The following is a 16909-nucleotide window of genomic DNA, read 5'->3' as shown; positions in this document are numbered from 1 at the left end:
CTGACTGACTGGTGGGGACGCATGTTGGCACCTACGTCACCCTGAGGAAGGAAGCGGCCGTCTGACACACGTTGGCACATTAAAGTTTAGCAAGCAAACATTGTGAACTTGGTGTGATTTCAAAGTTTCCCCGCACTTCCTCCCCGCCCCGCCGTCCACGCGGAGACACGGCTACCTGCTGCTGAATGATTAACCAGCAGGAGTCACGCAGAGACAGAAGTGAGAGCCTCAGAGGTGGAGACACAGTTTCAGTTTTCCGTTGGTCAGTCAGCAGCTCGTCACTCACACACACTCACACACACACAGTCTGAGCAGGTCGGCTCAGGTGTTGGATGTTGTCTCTGCGACATGGAGCTGCTGTCCTCCCTGCTGTCCTCGCTGAGGACCGTGGATCCCGGGACTCTGGATCAGGAGTACAACGTGAGTGAGTCTTCAGTTCTGTGTGTGTCTGTGGGGGGACCGGGTTCACAGCTGGACACCGTCGAGCTGTGAGTTTAGCTTTGGTGCTTAAAACTCAGATCAGTTTTCTCTGAGAACAAAACCCTGACGCGAGCGCGACGCGACGTCCAAAGGTCTGCAGTCCGCCTTAACACATGAGAGGAGCTGGAAGTGAAGTGAGAAGGTGGTGCGTCAGGACTCAGGTTCGTGCTGATGGAGGCTTACAGAGCGCGCGTCAGGACTCAGGTTCGTGCTGATGGAGGCTTACAGAGCGCGCGTCAGGACTCAGGTTCGTGCTGATGGAGGCTTACAGAGCGCGCGTCAGGACTCAGGTTCGTGCTGATGGAGGCTTACAGAGCGCGCGTCAGGACTCAGGTTCGTGCTGATGGAGGCTTACAGAGCGCGCGTCAGGACTCAGGTTCGTGCTGATGGAGGCTTACAGAGCGCGCGTCAGGACTCAGGTTCGTGCTGATGGAGGCTTACAGAGCGCGCGTCAGGACTCAGGTTCGTGCTGATGGAGGCTTACAGAGCGCGCGCGCACACACACACACACACACACACACACACACACACACACACACACACACACTCGACGTGTTCTGCTTTCCTGGAAAAAGCTGCCGCGGTGCCGGCTGACCTCTGCGCTCTCCATTCAAATGAGCTGCAGCCCGGGATCTGATAGAGAGGCCGGGCTGCTGATCTGAGCCCAGAGCACCAAATCCAGAACAAAGATCCTCCTCTGTCAGGAAGAACCGGAACAGGTCTCACGTGGCTGCGCCGTGTCTCTTATTGGACCTGCACCGCTCACAGACTCACAAAGTTTATTTACATACATTCAAATGTGTGCAGTGCAGAACACCTTTTAAAGAGCTGGTCTTTGTGCCTCTCATGAGACCACGACAGGATCAGTTCTGAGGTGCTCACACACCAAACTGACGAAGTCTGTGCTGCTTTGGCTTTGACTCTGATGCTCAGCTGTACCGCCTCTGAGTCCTCGAGTCCTCAGGACCTGCAGGACCTCCTCTGCCCACCACTGTGGCCCGAGACCTCAAAGGTCCAACGCCTTTTAATTCCATTAACATCCGGTTTGTTGGGTCTCACGAAGCAGACTGTGGACACACACACATACATACACTTTGTTTACTGACAGTGTGGTGTTTGTGGACAAAGCATCAAAACGTCAGTGATGCTCATGGATCAGGATCCTGTTGGACAGCAGGCGAAGGTAAACGAGTCCGTCCAGAGCCAGCGGCTCAGTCACGTCCCGACATGCCGTGAGGACACCGCAGGGAGGTTGGACTCAGGCAGAAATAACCTGCAGACTGTCTGTGACTGTCTGCTGTTTGGACTGAGTGTCTGTCTGTCTGTCTGTCCACACTCAGAGGACTTGGTGTGAACCTGCAGAGGACCTGCTACCCGTTGTTGTCTGAGTCTTTCACACGCGCACGCCACATTTACTTCCTAAATTAAACGTCTTACGAGAGACAAACCACAGCCTTCTGTCAGCTGGACACTTTGTCCACCGCCACACTGTCTTCATTTCCTGTTGCCCACAAACCGCAGCCTCTCAGGTGCAGTAAAAGCCTCAGTGAGACACTTTGTCCTCCCCTGAGTTTACTGCAGTCTTTACAGGCTTTCACAGGACGGCTCTAAACACACGTCACACACACACTTTGTTTCGGTGTGTGTGTGTGTGTGTGTGTACCTGGAGGTGACTCACTCAGCACTCCTGCTTCCTCTTTCTGGCTGGTTCGTTATTAATCCAGCAGCGCTGCTTCCTTGTTGTCGTCGTTCCTGGAATGACTCATCAGGATGAAGTGTGAACACCTGAGAGGCTCAAGTCCGTTTGCCTTATTTTCCCTGAACGCATCGTCGTGTCTGTGAGGTGTTAACCAAACCACACAGCAGCCACCAACATCGCAGAAACACAAAGTGACCAAATAACTCAGGCCTCCTCCGGAAGCTGAACTGAAGCTGAAAATGAATAAATGTTCCACACAGCTTTAGAAGTCAGGCTTCAGAGGAAAATGATTCATTTTAATGTTGGTGCAGCTTCAGGCTGTCAGCCGTTTTTCACTCGAATCTCATGAGAACTTCTCAGGTTCTCTGAACATCACAGAGAGGAAAGCATGCGGTGCAGGTGACTGTCCTCCCACTGCTGCATTCAAGTACACTCCTCTCAGGACATCTGAGAACAGTTGGCTGCTGTGTAAATATGATGAAGGACATGAAGCAGATCACAAGGCTTTGGTCTGCTTTGAAGTGCGAGATGTCGGACTGTCCTCAAATGCACCAACACAATGTGTTTCTGCTCATGGGAGCTTCTGTCACCAAACTGCTGAAACAGGAACTGTGTGTGTGTGTGTGTGTGTGGGCGCGCGTGCGTGCGTGTGTGTGTGTGCATGTCTTTGGGGCAGGTGGTGCGTTCACAGACCTCCATGTTAAAGAGAGAACTGGGTTTGACCACTGAGGCCGGAGCCCTGAAGGAAAACATCAAGAAGAACAGATACAAAGACATCCTGCCATGTAGGAACACACACTGTGTCCTCATGTCCTTCTGTCCATCCTCACATGTACAGCACACCGTGTTACAGAAATATCAGACATAAAATCCCTCAGTGTGTGTGTGTGTGTGTGTGTAGATGACCAGACTCGGGTGGTTTTGTCTCTACTGACTGCAGACTGTGACTCTGATTACATCAACGCCAGCTTCATCAAGGTGACCACTGCTTCACTCCTCCTTCTCCTTCTCCTTCTCCTTCTCCTTCTCCTTCTCCTCCACCTTCTCATCCTCTTCCTCCTCCTCCTCCTCTTCCTCCTTCTCCTTCTCCTTCTCCTTCTCCTCCACCTTCTCCTCCACCTTCTCATCCTCTTCCTCCTCCTCCTCCTCTTCCTCCTCCTCCAGGTCCCATAGAAACCTGTTATACAGTCTTGTAAAGTAATTAAGTACACTAACCGAATTACAAGTTTGAGGTACTTGTACTTTATTTGAGTATTTCATGCCTTTTTGCAGCTTTGTTTCACTGTTTTTATCTGTCGGCTTTTGTTACTTCACAAAGTGGACTTTCTCACTGGTTATGCTGTGTTTGATCGGCTCTGAGCTGTGCTGTAATGCTGGTGTTTGTCCTGCAGGGGGCGTCAGCAGACAGAAGGTACATCGCCTCCCAGGCTCCTCTGAGCTCCACTCTGACCGACTTCTGGAGGATGATCTGGCAGCAGGATGTCAAGGTCCAACACACACACTCATCAGTTGTTATTTATATTTTTGAGCAGGAATTAGTCTGGGCCACACGCAGTGAAAGTGATTGCAAAGGAATCAAATGGATTGAAATGAACTTAATCGATAACGTTATGAAGTGGGTAGAGGAGGCTGTGTCTAATGTCTGGCCCTGTCGTGTCTCTGTGTTCCAGGTGATAGTCATGGCCTGCAGAGAGATAGAGATGGGAAAGGTAAAAACAAGAAGACAAACATTTCCAGTCCACCTCTTCTCATCAGTTTATTTGGTTAGGAAAAGAAAAAAAATCCAAAGCTTAAAATCTTATAAAAAAAACATTAGAAGAATTTCCCTTCAGGGATAAATAAATGAATTTCTGATTCTAATATAAAACTATAAGGTCCAAGAGGCAGACAGCGAAGCAAAACTCTGCTTAATCAGGAACAATACAACAACAACTCCCACAATCCCACACTGCTTCATGACATCATCAACGTGCGCCTTCTGCTCTCACAGAGACACTTTGTCCTCTGCAGAAAAAGTGTGAGTGTTACTGGACCCCAGTTCACCAGTCGGCTGCATTTGGACCCTTTACTGTCCACAGCGTAAGACACACACACACACACACACACACACGCACACACACACACACACACAATAATTCTAATGTACTTGCAGTTTATAGCTTCATGTAGTAAAGACAGAGCAGTATTGCAGTAGAAGTACTGCAGTATTGCATCTGCATGTGGCAGGTCAAACAAGCGTGCTGCGTGTTGTTCCTGTTTGTTTCCAGCAGGGGGAGACACGTCCTGATGAGGACCTGGTGGTCAGGACTCTGACTGTCACATACCAGCAGGTAAGAACAGGATCAGGTTCCTGAGGGGCTTTCTGGATTACAGTTTTGTCAGTCTGAACAGGAGGAGGACTGGGACTGAAGCACATGTTCCTGATGGAGCAGACCTTCACCCTCACGCGGGTTCAGGTCCAAACCGTCTCGGCTTGCTGTCGTCCCTTCAGTAGCTGCTCGCCTCCTCGATGATCCCAAAGCATCACATCACTTCCTGTCTGTGGCGTCTTTTGTCCTCAGCACTTTCTGATCAAACTCCTTTTTCTCCAACACTTTATTTGGGGCTCAGTTTTTAAAACAAACACCCTCCCCCTCCCCTCCCCCCCGGTCCTCCCTCTCCTCCCCCTTCAGGGCAGCCGCTCACTGACTCAGTATCAGTTCTTGTCCTGGCCCGATCATGACGTTCCCTCTGAGGCTGCAGGAGTCCTGGACCTGCTGGAGAGAGCCAGGAACAGCCAGGGAACACACACCTCGCCTCTGCTGATACACTGCAGGTACACACACACACACACACACACACACACACACACTCCATCCGCCTCTAAACGGCTGTTCATTCCACATCATTACTGACGCTTGTTTTTGCCAGCAGCACAGATCTCAGGTCAGATGGTCATTAACATTCAACAGGCTGTATCACACATATGGCAACTCCTCTCTCTCTCTCTCTCACACACACACACACAGACAGAAAGCAGGAGGCTGTGAATATGCAGCAGGTAACACCTGCTAACGATGGCGCAGTTAACATGCACACTGCATCTGTTCCTGTGTGTGTGTGTGTGTGTGTGTGTGTGTGTGTCAGTGCCGGCTGTGGGAGGACAGGAGTCATCTGTGCACTCGACTACATCCACGACCTGCTGGTTACAGAGGTAACACACGCTAACACCACACATGGCCACTGAATCACAGACACAAATACTGCAGTACTCATACTGCTGTGAAGTAAACTTTGACTTTTCACTGTGTGTGTTTTGTGCTGCTTTCATCTCACTTCATATTTCGTCCTCCATAAAAGAGGAAATGAAATAAGAGCAGTAACACAAATCATCTGGGCTTCAGATGTCAACCACAAACTTCATGGGTTGTTGTCAGCTTGGAGCTAAACTCAGTCAACAGTCTTTGTCTGTCATGCAGCAGATCACATCAGACTTCAGCATCCTGAGGGTGGTCCTGGAGCTGAGGAGACAGAGACCGTCGGCCGTCCAGACTAAAGTACGTGACCCTACGGCATCAGGCCCGTTTCTCCTGAACACCTTTTGACGCTTTTATTTTGAAATACCCGATCAAAGACAAGCCAGCAATTTAACGCCCGACGCTCTTCCATGTGGGAGTGCGTGTTTATGTGGGAACTGGACTGGAATTAAGATGACTGACAGTCAGTGTGAGGCTGAACAACAGATGATATGTTTTACCATCTGGTGATCAGGAGGTTTACAGGACGCAAACATCTGCAGCTCCACCTTCACCTTCAGCTACACACCTTTAGCTCACCTGCGTGTGCACTGGGCCACAGTCAACAAACTGTTGCCACAAAGTTGGAAGCATAGCATTGTCCAAAATGTCTTGGTATGCTGAAGCATTAAGATTTCCCTTCACTGGAAGTCAGGGGCCGAGCCCAAACCCTGAGGAACAGCCCCATGTCTATGTAGTGTACTTGTACTTTACTTGAGTACTTCCACTTTGTGCACCTTCGTGCTTCTCCTCCACTGTGTGAATATTTTCAGTGCAGCCTCTCAGTTCTTCTTCTTCTTCCCCTCCGTTCTGCCAGTAACACAGTCAGCGATTCCTTTATTCAAACACGATGACGCACATCCTCTCCAGAACGTCAGCTCCAACTCCGTGAGGGACAATTTACTGAAACTTTTCTGTCTCCTGTGCAGGACCAGTATGAGTTCATCTTCACCGCGGTCGCCGTCATGTTCGAGCGAGCCCTGCAGACCGCCAGTGGTCCGCTGTACTGCAACCTGTCACAGGTAAAACACACACGGGACACGTTCACCACGAAGGGTTAATTATGAAGCAGCACGCTGGAGTCAGTGTTGAAGGAAGTAGACAGAAAGAGGAAGTGGACCCTGAGTCTGACTTCCTGCATGCAAACTCACTGCTGCAGACGGTCTGACAGCAGAAGGACACACACACACACCGAAGCGTGTGTGCTGGTCAACACTCTACAGGGAGAAACTCACTGAAACTGAAGCAGACGTAGCAGAGGACGCATGCTGACAGGTAGGTGGACTCCACGTGAAGCTGCAGGGACACATTCAGTCCTCCTGCAGTCCACCAGCCCCCTGGACCCTGTGGACTTCGTGAGGCTGTGTTACTGCTCATTTTGTCTCTGTGTGTCTGCTTAACGAGATCTGGAGCTCAACCGGACAACCAGGTCACATGTTACTCGATCAGAGAGGACACGCTGACGTTTGGAAACACATTTGTACTGCGTTCTGGTGGTACAGGAAGAATTCAGCTGCTGTACTTCAGTAACAGTACTAATACCACACTGTAAAAATACTCTGCAACGAGTCAAACTCTGTGTTCAAACTGCTACTTCAGGAACAGCTTGTGAGTATAATCAGGAACATGAACTCCGAGTACTCAGAGTACTCCGAGTACTCCTGTCCTGTCTGACCTCAGATCAGCTGACTCCTGCAGGAGCTTCCTGCTGCAGCTCATTGTGACTGCAGCTGATGATTCCTGAGTTCCTGCAGGTTCACGAGCTCAGCTGAAGACCAGCCAGAGTCAGTCAGATAAAAGCAGTCAAGTGTGTGTCAGCATGTCGGCTGTGGGGGGAAGAACATCACTGAAACGACCGTTAATACGTTAAGACTTTATTTAAGGCCTGGAAATTTTTCAAGACCTGAAAATAACCTGGAAAACTGAACTAACCTGCTGTGCTGCTTTCTGCTCTCCAGCTGAAGGCACCAGAGCAGAAAACCAAGAGAACACCTGCTTCCTCCAGCAAGAGGTACCTGTCTGTCTGTCTGTCTGTCTGTCTGTGTCTGTCTGTCTGCCTGCCTGCCTGCCTGTCTGTCTGTCTGCCTGCCTGTCTGCCTGCCTTTCTGTCTGTCTGCCTGTCTGTCTGTATGCCTGTCTGTCTGCCTGCCTGCCTTTCTGTCTGTCTGTCTGTCTGCCTGCCCGTCTGTCTGCCTGCCTGCCTGCCTGCCTGCCTGCCTGCCTGTCTGTCTGTCTGCCTGCCTGTCTGCCTGCCTTTCTGTCTGTCTGCCTGTCTGTCTGTATGCCCGTCTGTCTGTCTGCCTGCCTGCCTGTCTGCCTGCCTTTCTGTCTGTCTGTCTGTCTGTCTGCCTGTCTGTCTGTATGCCTGCCTGTCTGTCTGTCTGCCTGCCTGCCTGTCTGCCTGCCTGCCTGCCTGTCTGTATGCCTGCCTGCCTGCCTGCCTGTCTGCCTGCCTGCCTGCCTGTCTGTATGCCTGCCTGCCTGTTTGTCTGTCTGCCTGCCTGTTGGCTGAGAGGCGTCTCACCCCGAGGTGTTAATTTAACACTTTCTCACCCTCCTCCATCCCTCCATCCCCATATGTTACCACGTTACCATGGAAACGGAGCAGAGTGAGGGCACCTGGGAAGAGAGAGGACAGCTGAAGGAGAGGGAGGATGAGGAGATTTGAGTAAGAGGAGAAATGAGAAATGATCTGGAGGAAAGTGAAGCAGGAGGATGGAGGAGTGGGAGGAGTGGTGATGGATTAAAAACCTTTCTCCTCTTCCTCTTAAGGGTGAGGTGGTTATTAAGGTGTGTGTGTGTGGGGGGGGGGGGGGTGTAAGGGGCCCCTAATGGATGAGGACGAAATGTCTTCAAGAACCCTGACAAGTCCAGATGCCCTAAGAACTTACTACGCAGAGGATGAAGAGATTAAAGTTCCCTTTCTTTCAGTAAACCTGCTTTCCCTCCTGTGTCGCGGTAACCATGACGATTGCGATCACACAGCCAGAGCAGGAAGTTGAGGGCAGAGTGACTTCCTGCTGAAATGCAAATATGCAGAGCAGCAAAAGTAGTGTTAAACTGACGGCGGACGACTGATGTTCTCTCAGCTGTGCAGTGCATCATGGTACCTGAAGTCCAAATATGTGTCTCATGTGGCCCTGCCATTTTTCTGTCCTTTCCACTTCCTGTTTTGTCTCTTAGCTTCCAGATCCTATAGCTGCTATTGTAGAGATAATAATACAAGACAAAAATCTGGCCTCTGATTGGATTCTGATTGGAAATGGTGAACAGGAGGAGGTCATGTGACCTCAGCTCAGCTTGTGTTGCAGCAGTGCATTAGCTTGATGCATGAATTTCTATTTGATACTGTGTATTTCATTGATAACATGATTTCGAATGATGAAAAAGTAGACTGTGTGCAACAGTCGCTAAAAGAAGATATTAAACAAGAATATTCTATAATTATTTATACTTTTTCTTTGTCAATTTTAATGACACTGATCGTTTTGTTAAATAAGTATGTGACTTTACAAAGTAATTCTCAGTATATTAAAGCAAATTGGAATCTTTTGCAAACCAGATGTTGTAATCACAGGAAGTTTTCCTATTCGACACAGCCCCATGAGTGCACACAGCAGAAACCAGCAGAATTAAACAGCACCACATGGGCTGCCCAGCTAGCAGCGCGCTAAGAGGCATTAGCATGTTAGCGCGCTGCTAGCTCAATACTTTCAGGAACACGTGCAAAATGTGAAAGCAAGCTGCTGGTGTTTGTTCTCACTTTTTGTTCTGCTGTTTTTGGCTAGAGAGGAACATTAAAAATGTTAAACGGCTAGAAAGAAAACTTCCTCCCTGTGATTCACATGTGGAGAGGAGTTCATGATAAACCCGAAGGACTTGTTTGAACTCTGTTAGTGCACGTCTTCTTGTGTTTTCACTCTTAAAACCTTTTGCTTTGACCTTACAGAGCTGGGGTCAGGATCTGGCTAGCTTAGCTTAGCATAAAGACCGGAAGCAGGCGGTAAACAGCTAGCTGGGCTCTGTGGACACTTCAGAAATGCAGCTCTGAAGCTCACTAACAAACAGAAATGTAGAAAAGTTTTCATGGGGATCCTGTGCGATAGCTCTGTTAGCAGCTAACATTCCTTTATCATATCTCTCTCTTTCTTTATGTATACAGACAGTCACAAAAGACTGACATGAGTGACACATATGCTGTGGTCAACAAGCCCAAACATCCCCACCCACCTTCAACTAGCTCCACCCACTCCGCTGTGGCCACGCCCAGATACAGCAGTGAGAGCAGGTAAAGATACACCTGAGGTTCCTGTTCGCATCTCACCTGTTTCAGGTCGTATCAAACACTCGTCTCGTTTGTTAACCCTCAGGACTCTTCCCCCGTCCCATCACTATGACAACGATCCTGTGGGAGCTCCGGTCTACAGCACCGTCAGACACCGAGCTAAACCCTCTGCCACACCTGTCTATGACACAGCAATGCCAGCCAATCACAGGCCGGGGGAGGGGCCATCATCACCCAACAAAAACGGGGAATATCATTTGATGCCAGGTAACAAGGAGTGGGAGGGAAGGGTGGGTGGAGGAAAAACAGAAGGAAGTGAGAGATGATGAAAACAGATTTGTGATAAACATAAATAAATTTCTCTTCCAGCTGAACCTTTTTCACCAGCAGACGATGACTATGAGGATCTCTCCTCCTCCTCGCTGTCAGAAATGACCAACCTCTGTTCACCTGGTGGTATCGGTCAGTACACCTGCACAGATGCTCTCTGACTTTAAAGGAGCAGTCCGTCATTTTGAGAGCAGAAACATAAAAACAACACATTATATCAGTTAGCAGTTAGCAATTCGTATCTTGTCGCTGAGATGTTGGTTTTCATTGTCGACGGTGCTCGACTTCTCTGTGTTTTGAGCGTGTGCTTAAGAGCGTTCTGTTGTTTTTCAGGCTTTAATTGTCGTATTCAGAAGCCCAGAGGACCCAGAGATCCTCCTGCCGAGTGGAGCCGCCTGGAGAGATGAAACACCCGAACCGGGTCAGCTGGACTGGATGAATGGGACTGGAGTCGTGCATTAAGCGTGCGGGTTGACGTGGTGCTTGTCGTTTTGTCCTCCTGCTGGTCACACCCAGCGTTTCTGTCATGTTCGTGTTTCTGCACAGCAGGTGGTCACGTCTGTGTTTTACAGACTGTTTCTGAGGAGAACTTCACGTAGGAGCAGGAGGAGGATTCGCCTGGACACGGTTTCAAACCCCACAGCTGTTTCTGATTGGGTCTTTCATATGTATTCTGACGGACTCCGAAGAGTTAAAGGGAAATTTCTGTATTTTTAAATTTGGGTGAATCTCACCGTGTTCTGACTAATTGGTTATTATTATTCTGCACGCCCAGACTCAGCTATACATCTCCACAAAATTGTGACTGGCTAATCAATTCAATAATAATATTAATGGTTTAGTTTGTGATTGTTGCTGTTGCTGTTCTTTACTTGACTGATGATTACAATATGTTAGCACATCTTTCTGTAAAAGTTTTAAATCAGGTATTCCCACTGCCTGGATTAGCTTCCTGAGCACCTCAGTGAGAAACGTTACTAACCTATCACTGATAAGGACGCGTGTGTGTGTGTGTGTGTGATTACACAACGTCACACGTTTACCTGCAGGTAAAACACAAGTACAGCCAAGTGTACTTCAGGTATCAAAAGTAAAGGTACTCATTATGCAGCGTGAGCCTTTTCACTCTGATGAGTTCATGTGTGAGCGGCTTTTTATTGGTGAAGGTGATTTTAAATATTTTGTATGGAGGACAACAAATGTCACACAACTATAGAACATTTCATTCATTTATAATTAATTTTACATTCAAAATATGCATTAATAAATGTATAAATTAATAAATTTAGCAATGCTAACAATACCCGTATATCTTACATACGATTGTCAGAAGTCGAAACAAAGCGCTCTGGGATGAACATTTTTTTGTTTCTTTTGTAAAATTGAACTATTTATTGGTGGATTAATTTTTTCACTTTTCTCTTTTTTTGTCATCCATTAAAATATCAAATAACCAATGACTTTGTAATTTACTGTCAGTTTGAAATGTGTCGTCACAAACACTAAACAACTCTGGCATCAGACGTCGAGCAGCTCTCCTCACGACGGCCGAACTTTACGTGTCAAATGTGTGAAATAACCTTTGAACCCGGAGCCAAACTGATTTCATGAAACCCCTGCAGTTCCACTGCTGACCACCAGGAGGCAGCAGAGCAACAAAAAAACAGCAGCGCAGAGACCCCCAAAACTCTGTGTTCAGCTTCATGCTCTGCTCTCTGCACTCAAGGGCGTTTACAGGATGTCATCCATTGAGATGAGGTGTAGTGGCGACCAGCTGGCCCCGCCCATCGTGCGCACACCTGAGCAGCAGCAGCAGCAGCAGGAGGAGGAGGAGCCAAATGAAATCTGTGCAGCTTTGGCTGAGCGAGTGTTCAATCAGCTGATCAGTAAACTGCAGTTTGTTTGGTTGTGTTTTGTATTTCATAAAGAAAAGTTTTGAGCAAAACGTTTGACGGCTTTCAGTTTGTGTGAAACTGAACTGAAGTTTCAGGAGGTTCAAACTGCAGGAGGACAAATCAGCTGCTTCACATGCTTTCATCTGTTTGCTTTGCCAACACAAATAACATAAATTCATGTGTCATAAGAGTGAAAAATGGAGACGAGAGAAAGTTAACATGAGAGAGAGAGACAGAGAGAGGAAGAGGAGTCCTGCCGCTGAGCCCTGTTGCTAGGCAACTGTGCAGCTCCCCTTTGAAGTTTCCCTCATTGTTTTTTTTTCTGAACAATCAGGTCAGAGCGAGACTCAGCAGTAACCATAGTAACCACCTCAGCACCAAGCTTGGCGGCCATCCCGTCCCCGGAGAGAGAGACAGAGGGACAGACACAGACAGAGGGACACACAGAGAGCAGAACTTCTTCAGCCTGAGTTCAGGCTCTCAGGCAGGCGCCCACCTGTCAGGAAACACTCGGGGCAAAGCTCATCCACAGAGACGAAGCCGTCTTTCTCCCTTTGGCCTCTAGAGGGCAGAAAAACTCAACACCAAACGTGTCCTCATGTTGTCGACCCTGATGTCATGTTCTCAGGTTCAGCTGTGTGTTTCAGGAATCTCACGTCGTCCATCTTTGTGTGCAGTCAGTGAGAGGAAGCAGAAGGTTCAGAGCAGAAAGCAAAGAAACACCAACTCCATGTTTCAGAGATCCCTGCATGTTCTGCTTTCAGACTGTTTGGGTTCTGAACAATAAACTGTGTCAACACACACACACACACACACACACACACACACATATGTGTTGTGTATCAGACAAACCTCAGAGAAGTGGAAATAAATAAAGACAGAGACAGAGAATTTGTTCTGCTCTGCGGCTTCGACCTCACAAAGTCAGGATTTAACTCACAGCTGCACACACACACACACACACACACACACACACAGAGGTCCATTGTCATGCATGCTGCTGGCTGTTTCACGCCGACTTAAAAAGATTAACGGGTGATCGGCATCAATTTACACAGAAGGAGGGGAGGGATCTCTTCGAGACGCAGAGATGGATATATGGTGTTCAAATTAATTATTTTACTGAAGCAAAATAAACCAAATGAATCCAACTTGTAGACAATCATCAGAGAAGAATATGAATGAATGTTTTTGTGTGAAAATTAGTTTGTTGGTTGATAGCCTCCAGAAGATGTTAAAACCCCCGGCTGCCCTTGAGCAAGGCACCAACCCAACAACACTCAAATTTTTCCTGCCCGTCCGGTGGGGGAATCGAACCAGCGACCTTCCAAGCACAAGCCGCTTCTCCAACCTCTAGGCCACGGCACGGTCTGTGTGTTCACTCACTGATGGTTAAATGCAGAGAAGAATTTTGGTGTATGCAAAAAATATACTGACAATAAAGTTTGAAGGTTTTTAGCTTTTCTGTATCCAACGTATCCTTTCATTTGGGGCTGATGATGGAAGTGGCTGAAGAGTGAGCCATCTCGCTTCATTCCCATCTCTGTTGAGGCCTGCACATGCTCAGTACTGATCAGGTGCAGTCACTGAATGGACACAGAATGTCAACATGTGTCATGGCATTGCGACAGGAAAAGGTTTTGGTGTTGTGACCTGCTCTGATTGGCTGTGACTGAATCCTGTTCGCTGTATTCAGACGTTTTTCAGGTACCGCGGGACTGATGACCTCTGTGATCTATCAGCGACCTGCGGAGCGCTCACGTGACCAGTTATGTCACCAAATCGATGAGCTGTTTGGTTCATCACCACACACGCCAACCACAAGCCGTGGATGACGGCGGACGGTGACAGGACAGGCCTGAGAATCCACAGCCACTTCCTGGACAGCGGCGACACTCGGCGCATGCGGCAGGTGACCCCGGCCATCACAGGGCGACCGCACCCGCCCGTGACGGTGACGCCTCGGATGTGCTGGACCACTTCCCTGCAAGGTCTGAAGCACAGTAATGCTGTTTGTTTGTCGTCCGCTGATGAAGGTTCTCCTCCCTCACTCCTCCTCTCATCTGATTTCTTTTTCCAGGGTCGTGTCTTCCACAGGAGGGAAGCTGACAAACTGACGGAGAAGAAAAAGAAACAAGCAGAAGGAAAAGGAGGGAGATGAAATGGGAGGAGTGGAAAGAACAGAAGAAGCTGAGATGAAAAGAGGAGAGGGACCGACCACCTCAAGTGGCTTCAATTAAGAAAATTACAGAGCGAGAGAAACAGAAAGAAGGAAAAACCCAAACTGTCAAACTGAGAGTTGATTACAGGGTGAACCTTGTGCCTGCAGCCCAGAGTCCTGCAGGATCTAACCCCAGTCTAAACCTGAACCTGAACCCAGCCCCGACCAAAGGCTTATTTTAGGCTCCAGCTGGAAACACTGAGTCTGCTGCTGCAGTCAGACGCGACTTCACGCCACCTTCGCCTCCTTACGCCCGACTGTCAGATGTGTCGATGAAGCTCAGACTGCTCGCTTCCTGTCGTTCGCTTCAGTGTCTTTTGTTTCCTGTGAGTTGGACACGAGGACTAAAGGACACTTTCATTTCATTAAGCCACTTTTCGTGACAGTAGTGTCGTCACCCTCTTCAGCCAATCACACGTCCCCATGCTCAGCAACAGGTCAACAACAACCACCAGAATTGGCTCCCGTTTGCTCTCGTTGGATAGAGAGATAGATAGATAGATAGATAGATAGATAGATAGATAGATGGATAGATAGATAGATACTTTATTGATCCCAAGGGAAATTCAAGCATCCAGTAGAACATTACAGCAGTGTAGGTTAGTCAAAAGTAAGCAAACAAACAACCAAACAAGGCCTAACTGTTAGTGGGAAAAACAGACTAAACATAAACTAAATAAGCTAACATGTGCTACATAAAGTACAACAGAGTGCAGAGAAAGCAGGTGGACCAGACTGACTGTGTGTATAAAAGCAGAGACTAAAGAGCCACAGTGTGAACACATGTAAACACATTGTTACTCAGAAATGAGTCATAAAGTGCAGGTAAACAGTATAAGGTGCATAGTGGATTAAATGTCCAATAAATAAATGTGATTTCTGCGCCTGATGTGACTCAGGCTCAGACTGTCGCTGGGGTCGTGACCCCTGAACATCCAGAGATGTGTTGTAGAGTCTGTTTAGCTCCTGTTAGCTCCTGTTAGCAACAAGAATGTCAATGTTATTCAGAGGAAGCATAAGGCTGACGGTACTGTTGTACTTTTACTGCATGAAGATGGGAGTATTAGTATTACTCTTATTGTTGTTACTTCATGAAGCTGATGATTCTGCTGTACTTTTACTTGAGTAGGAGCTCAAGTCTTAATTGGACGTTCACATTCTGATGATCTGACAACGGCTGCTGCTGGCAGGGAATCTCCCACAATGCATTGCAGCAGGTTGGATAAATCCTGTTCCACATTCATGTCAGACACTCTGATCTCTTTCCTCAAAACACAAATACATGTTTGTACACATATGAATCCTTACGCGCTCCACCCTGACCTAAAGTCAGCCTCTGTTGCCCTGACCTGTCTGTCTGACTTACCCTGAGCCCGTCTGCCCACCTGTCTGTCTTCCTGTCTCACTGTCTCTGTGTGGCCTGCAGCAGCTCGTCTGACTCTGACTCATCAGGCCGTCAGGATGTGACAAATCAGCAACCACACAATATGTTCTGTTTTACTGTTGTTTTTAGATCAGTGTGTGTGTGTGTGCTTGTGTGTGTGTGTACCTTACATTTCATTATCAAATAAATATGAAGTAAATGTACTTTTAGAGGACTACATAACAACATAACTCGAGTTGTACGTTCATGTTTGAACTGCTTAATGTGTTTAAGAGTACTTATACTACTTATACTTCTTATATTTCACTTGTTATGAAGTTATGTGGTTTCACGTTACCACAGATTCAGGTGTAAAGTACTTTAAATAACAAAATACACTTTTACTTTATGTGTACTTTAAAGCGAGCTAACGTGCTAACAGGCCTCGGGTCACCTTCTGCCAGTGGAGGACTGACTGTCTGGCTGCTGATTGGCTGCCTGTCCCACTCAGAGTTGCAGTTGACTCCGCCCATGTGTGACGTCACAGTGTACTGACACACCCTGGCGTGCACTTCTACATCACTTCACCAAACAGTTCCATCACTTTGTACTCCATATCTCCTGCACTCATCACCTTCCTTCTCTGTCTTGTTTTCTGAACTTTCTCTCCACCTCCTCCCCCTCTTCTCTCTCTCCCTCCTTCCATCTCCTCCCCCCTCTTCTCTCTCTCCCTCCTTCCATCTCCTCCCCCTCTTCTCTCTCTCTCTCTCTCCCTCTCCCTCCTTCCATCTCCTCCCCCCTCTTCTCTCTCTCCCTCCTTCCATCTCCTCCCCCCTCTTCTCTCTCTCCTCCCCCTCTTCTCTCTCTCTCTCTCTCCCTCTCCCTCCTTCCATCTCCTCCCCCCTCTTCTCTCTCTCCCTCCTTCCATCTCCTCCCCCCTCTTCTCTCTCTCTCTCTCTCCCTCTCTCTCTCTCTCTCTCTCTCCCTCCTTCCATCTCCTCCCCCTCTTCTCTCTCTCTCTCTCTCTCCCTCCTTCCATCTCCTCCCCCCTCTTCTCTCTCTCCCTCCTTCCATCTCCTCCCCCCTCTTCTCTCTCTCCCTCCTTCCATCTCCTCCCCCCTCTTCTCTCTCTCTCTCTCTCCCTCTCTCTCTCTCTCTCTCTCTCCCTCCTTCCATCTCCTCCCCCTCTTCTCTCTCTCTCTCTCTCTCCCTCCTTCCACCTCCTCCCCCTCTTCTCTCTCTCTCTCTCTCTCCCTCCTTCCATCTCCTCCCCCCTCTTCTCTCTCTCCCTCCTTCCACCTCCTCCCCCTCTTCTCTCTCTCTCTCTCTCTCCCTCCTTCCATCTCCTCCCCCCTCTTCTC

General features: G+C 48.3%; 1 protein-coding gene across 5 annotated transcripts; it reads left to right on the top strand.

Annotated features, from left to right (window-relative positions):
* Positions 1 to 198: 198 nt before the first annotated feature.
* Positions 199 to 11526, top strand: ptpn18 (protein tyrosine phosphatase non-receptor type 18). 5 transcript variants are annotated; one of them, XM_046395648.1, is made up of 16 exons: positions 199 to 420; positions 2856 to 2964; positions 3081 to 3157; positions 3571 to 3666; positions 3850 to 3888; positions 4190 to 4258; positions 4450 to 4509; positions 4852 to 4994; positions 5306 to 5372; positions 5638 to 5715; positions 6384 to 6476; positions 7413 to 7465; positions 9617 to 9742; positions 9825 to 10006; positions 10109 to 10201; positions 10403 to 11526. In XM_046395648.1, exons 1-16 carry the CDS (start codon positions 349 to 351, stop codon positions 10474 to 10476), a joined length of 1431 nt encoding a protein of 476 aa, XP_046251604.1. In that variant the 5' UTR covers positions 199 to 348; the 3' UTR covers positions 10477 to 11526. The 5 variants fall into 5 exon arrangements, with proteins under 5 accessions (XP_046251604.1, XP_046251605.1, XP_046251603.1 ...); XM_046395649.1 differs by having other exon boundaries at positions 4447 to 4509; positions 5641 to 5715; XM_046395647.1 differs by having other exon boundaries at positions 4447 to 4509.
* The last annotated feature ends 5383 nt before the right edge of the window (positions 11527 to 16909 follow it).

Source organism: Scatophagus argus, chromosome 8 (assembly GCF_020382885.2).
Source record: "Scatophagus argus isolate fScaArg1 chromosome 8, fScaArg1.pri, whole genome shotgun sequence".
NCBI classification, from domain to species: Eukaryota; Metazoa; Chordata; class Actinopteri; family Scatophagidae; genus Scatophagus; species Scatophagus argus.
Note: the sequence above shows the minus strand (reverse complement) of the source record. Positions and strands in the feature narration are given on the sequence as shown.

What these genes read in the sequence shown, in the direction of transcription:
- ptpn18 (XM_046395647.1), top strand. Translation starts at nt 349, where the DNA reads ATGGAGCTGCTGTCCTCCCTGCTGTCCTCGCTGAGGACCGTGGATCCC. An exon ending in TCAACGCCAGCTTCATCAAG is followed by an intron (nt 3,158 to 3,570) that starts GTGACCACTGCT and finishes TTTGTCCTGCAG; the next exon opens with GGGGCGTCAGCAGACAGAAG. An exon ending in GAGAGATAGAGATGGGAAAG is followed by an intron (nt 3,889 to 4,189) that starts GTAAAAACAAGA and finishes TGTCCTCTGCAG; the next exon opens with AAAAAGTGTGAGTGTTACTG.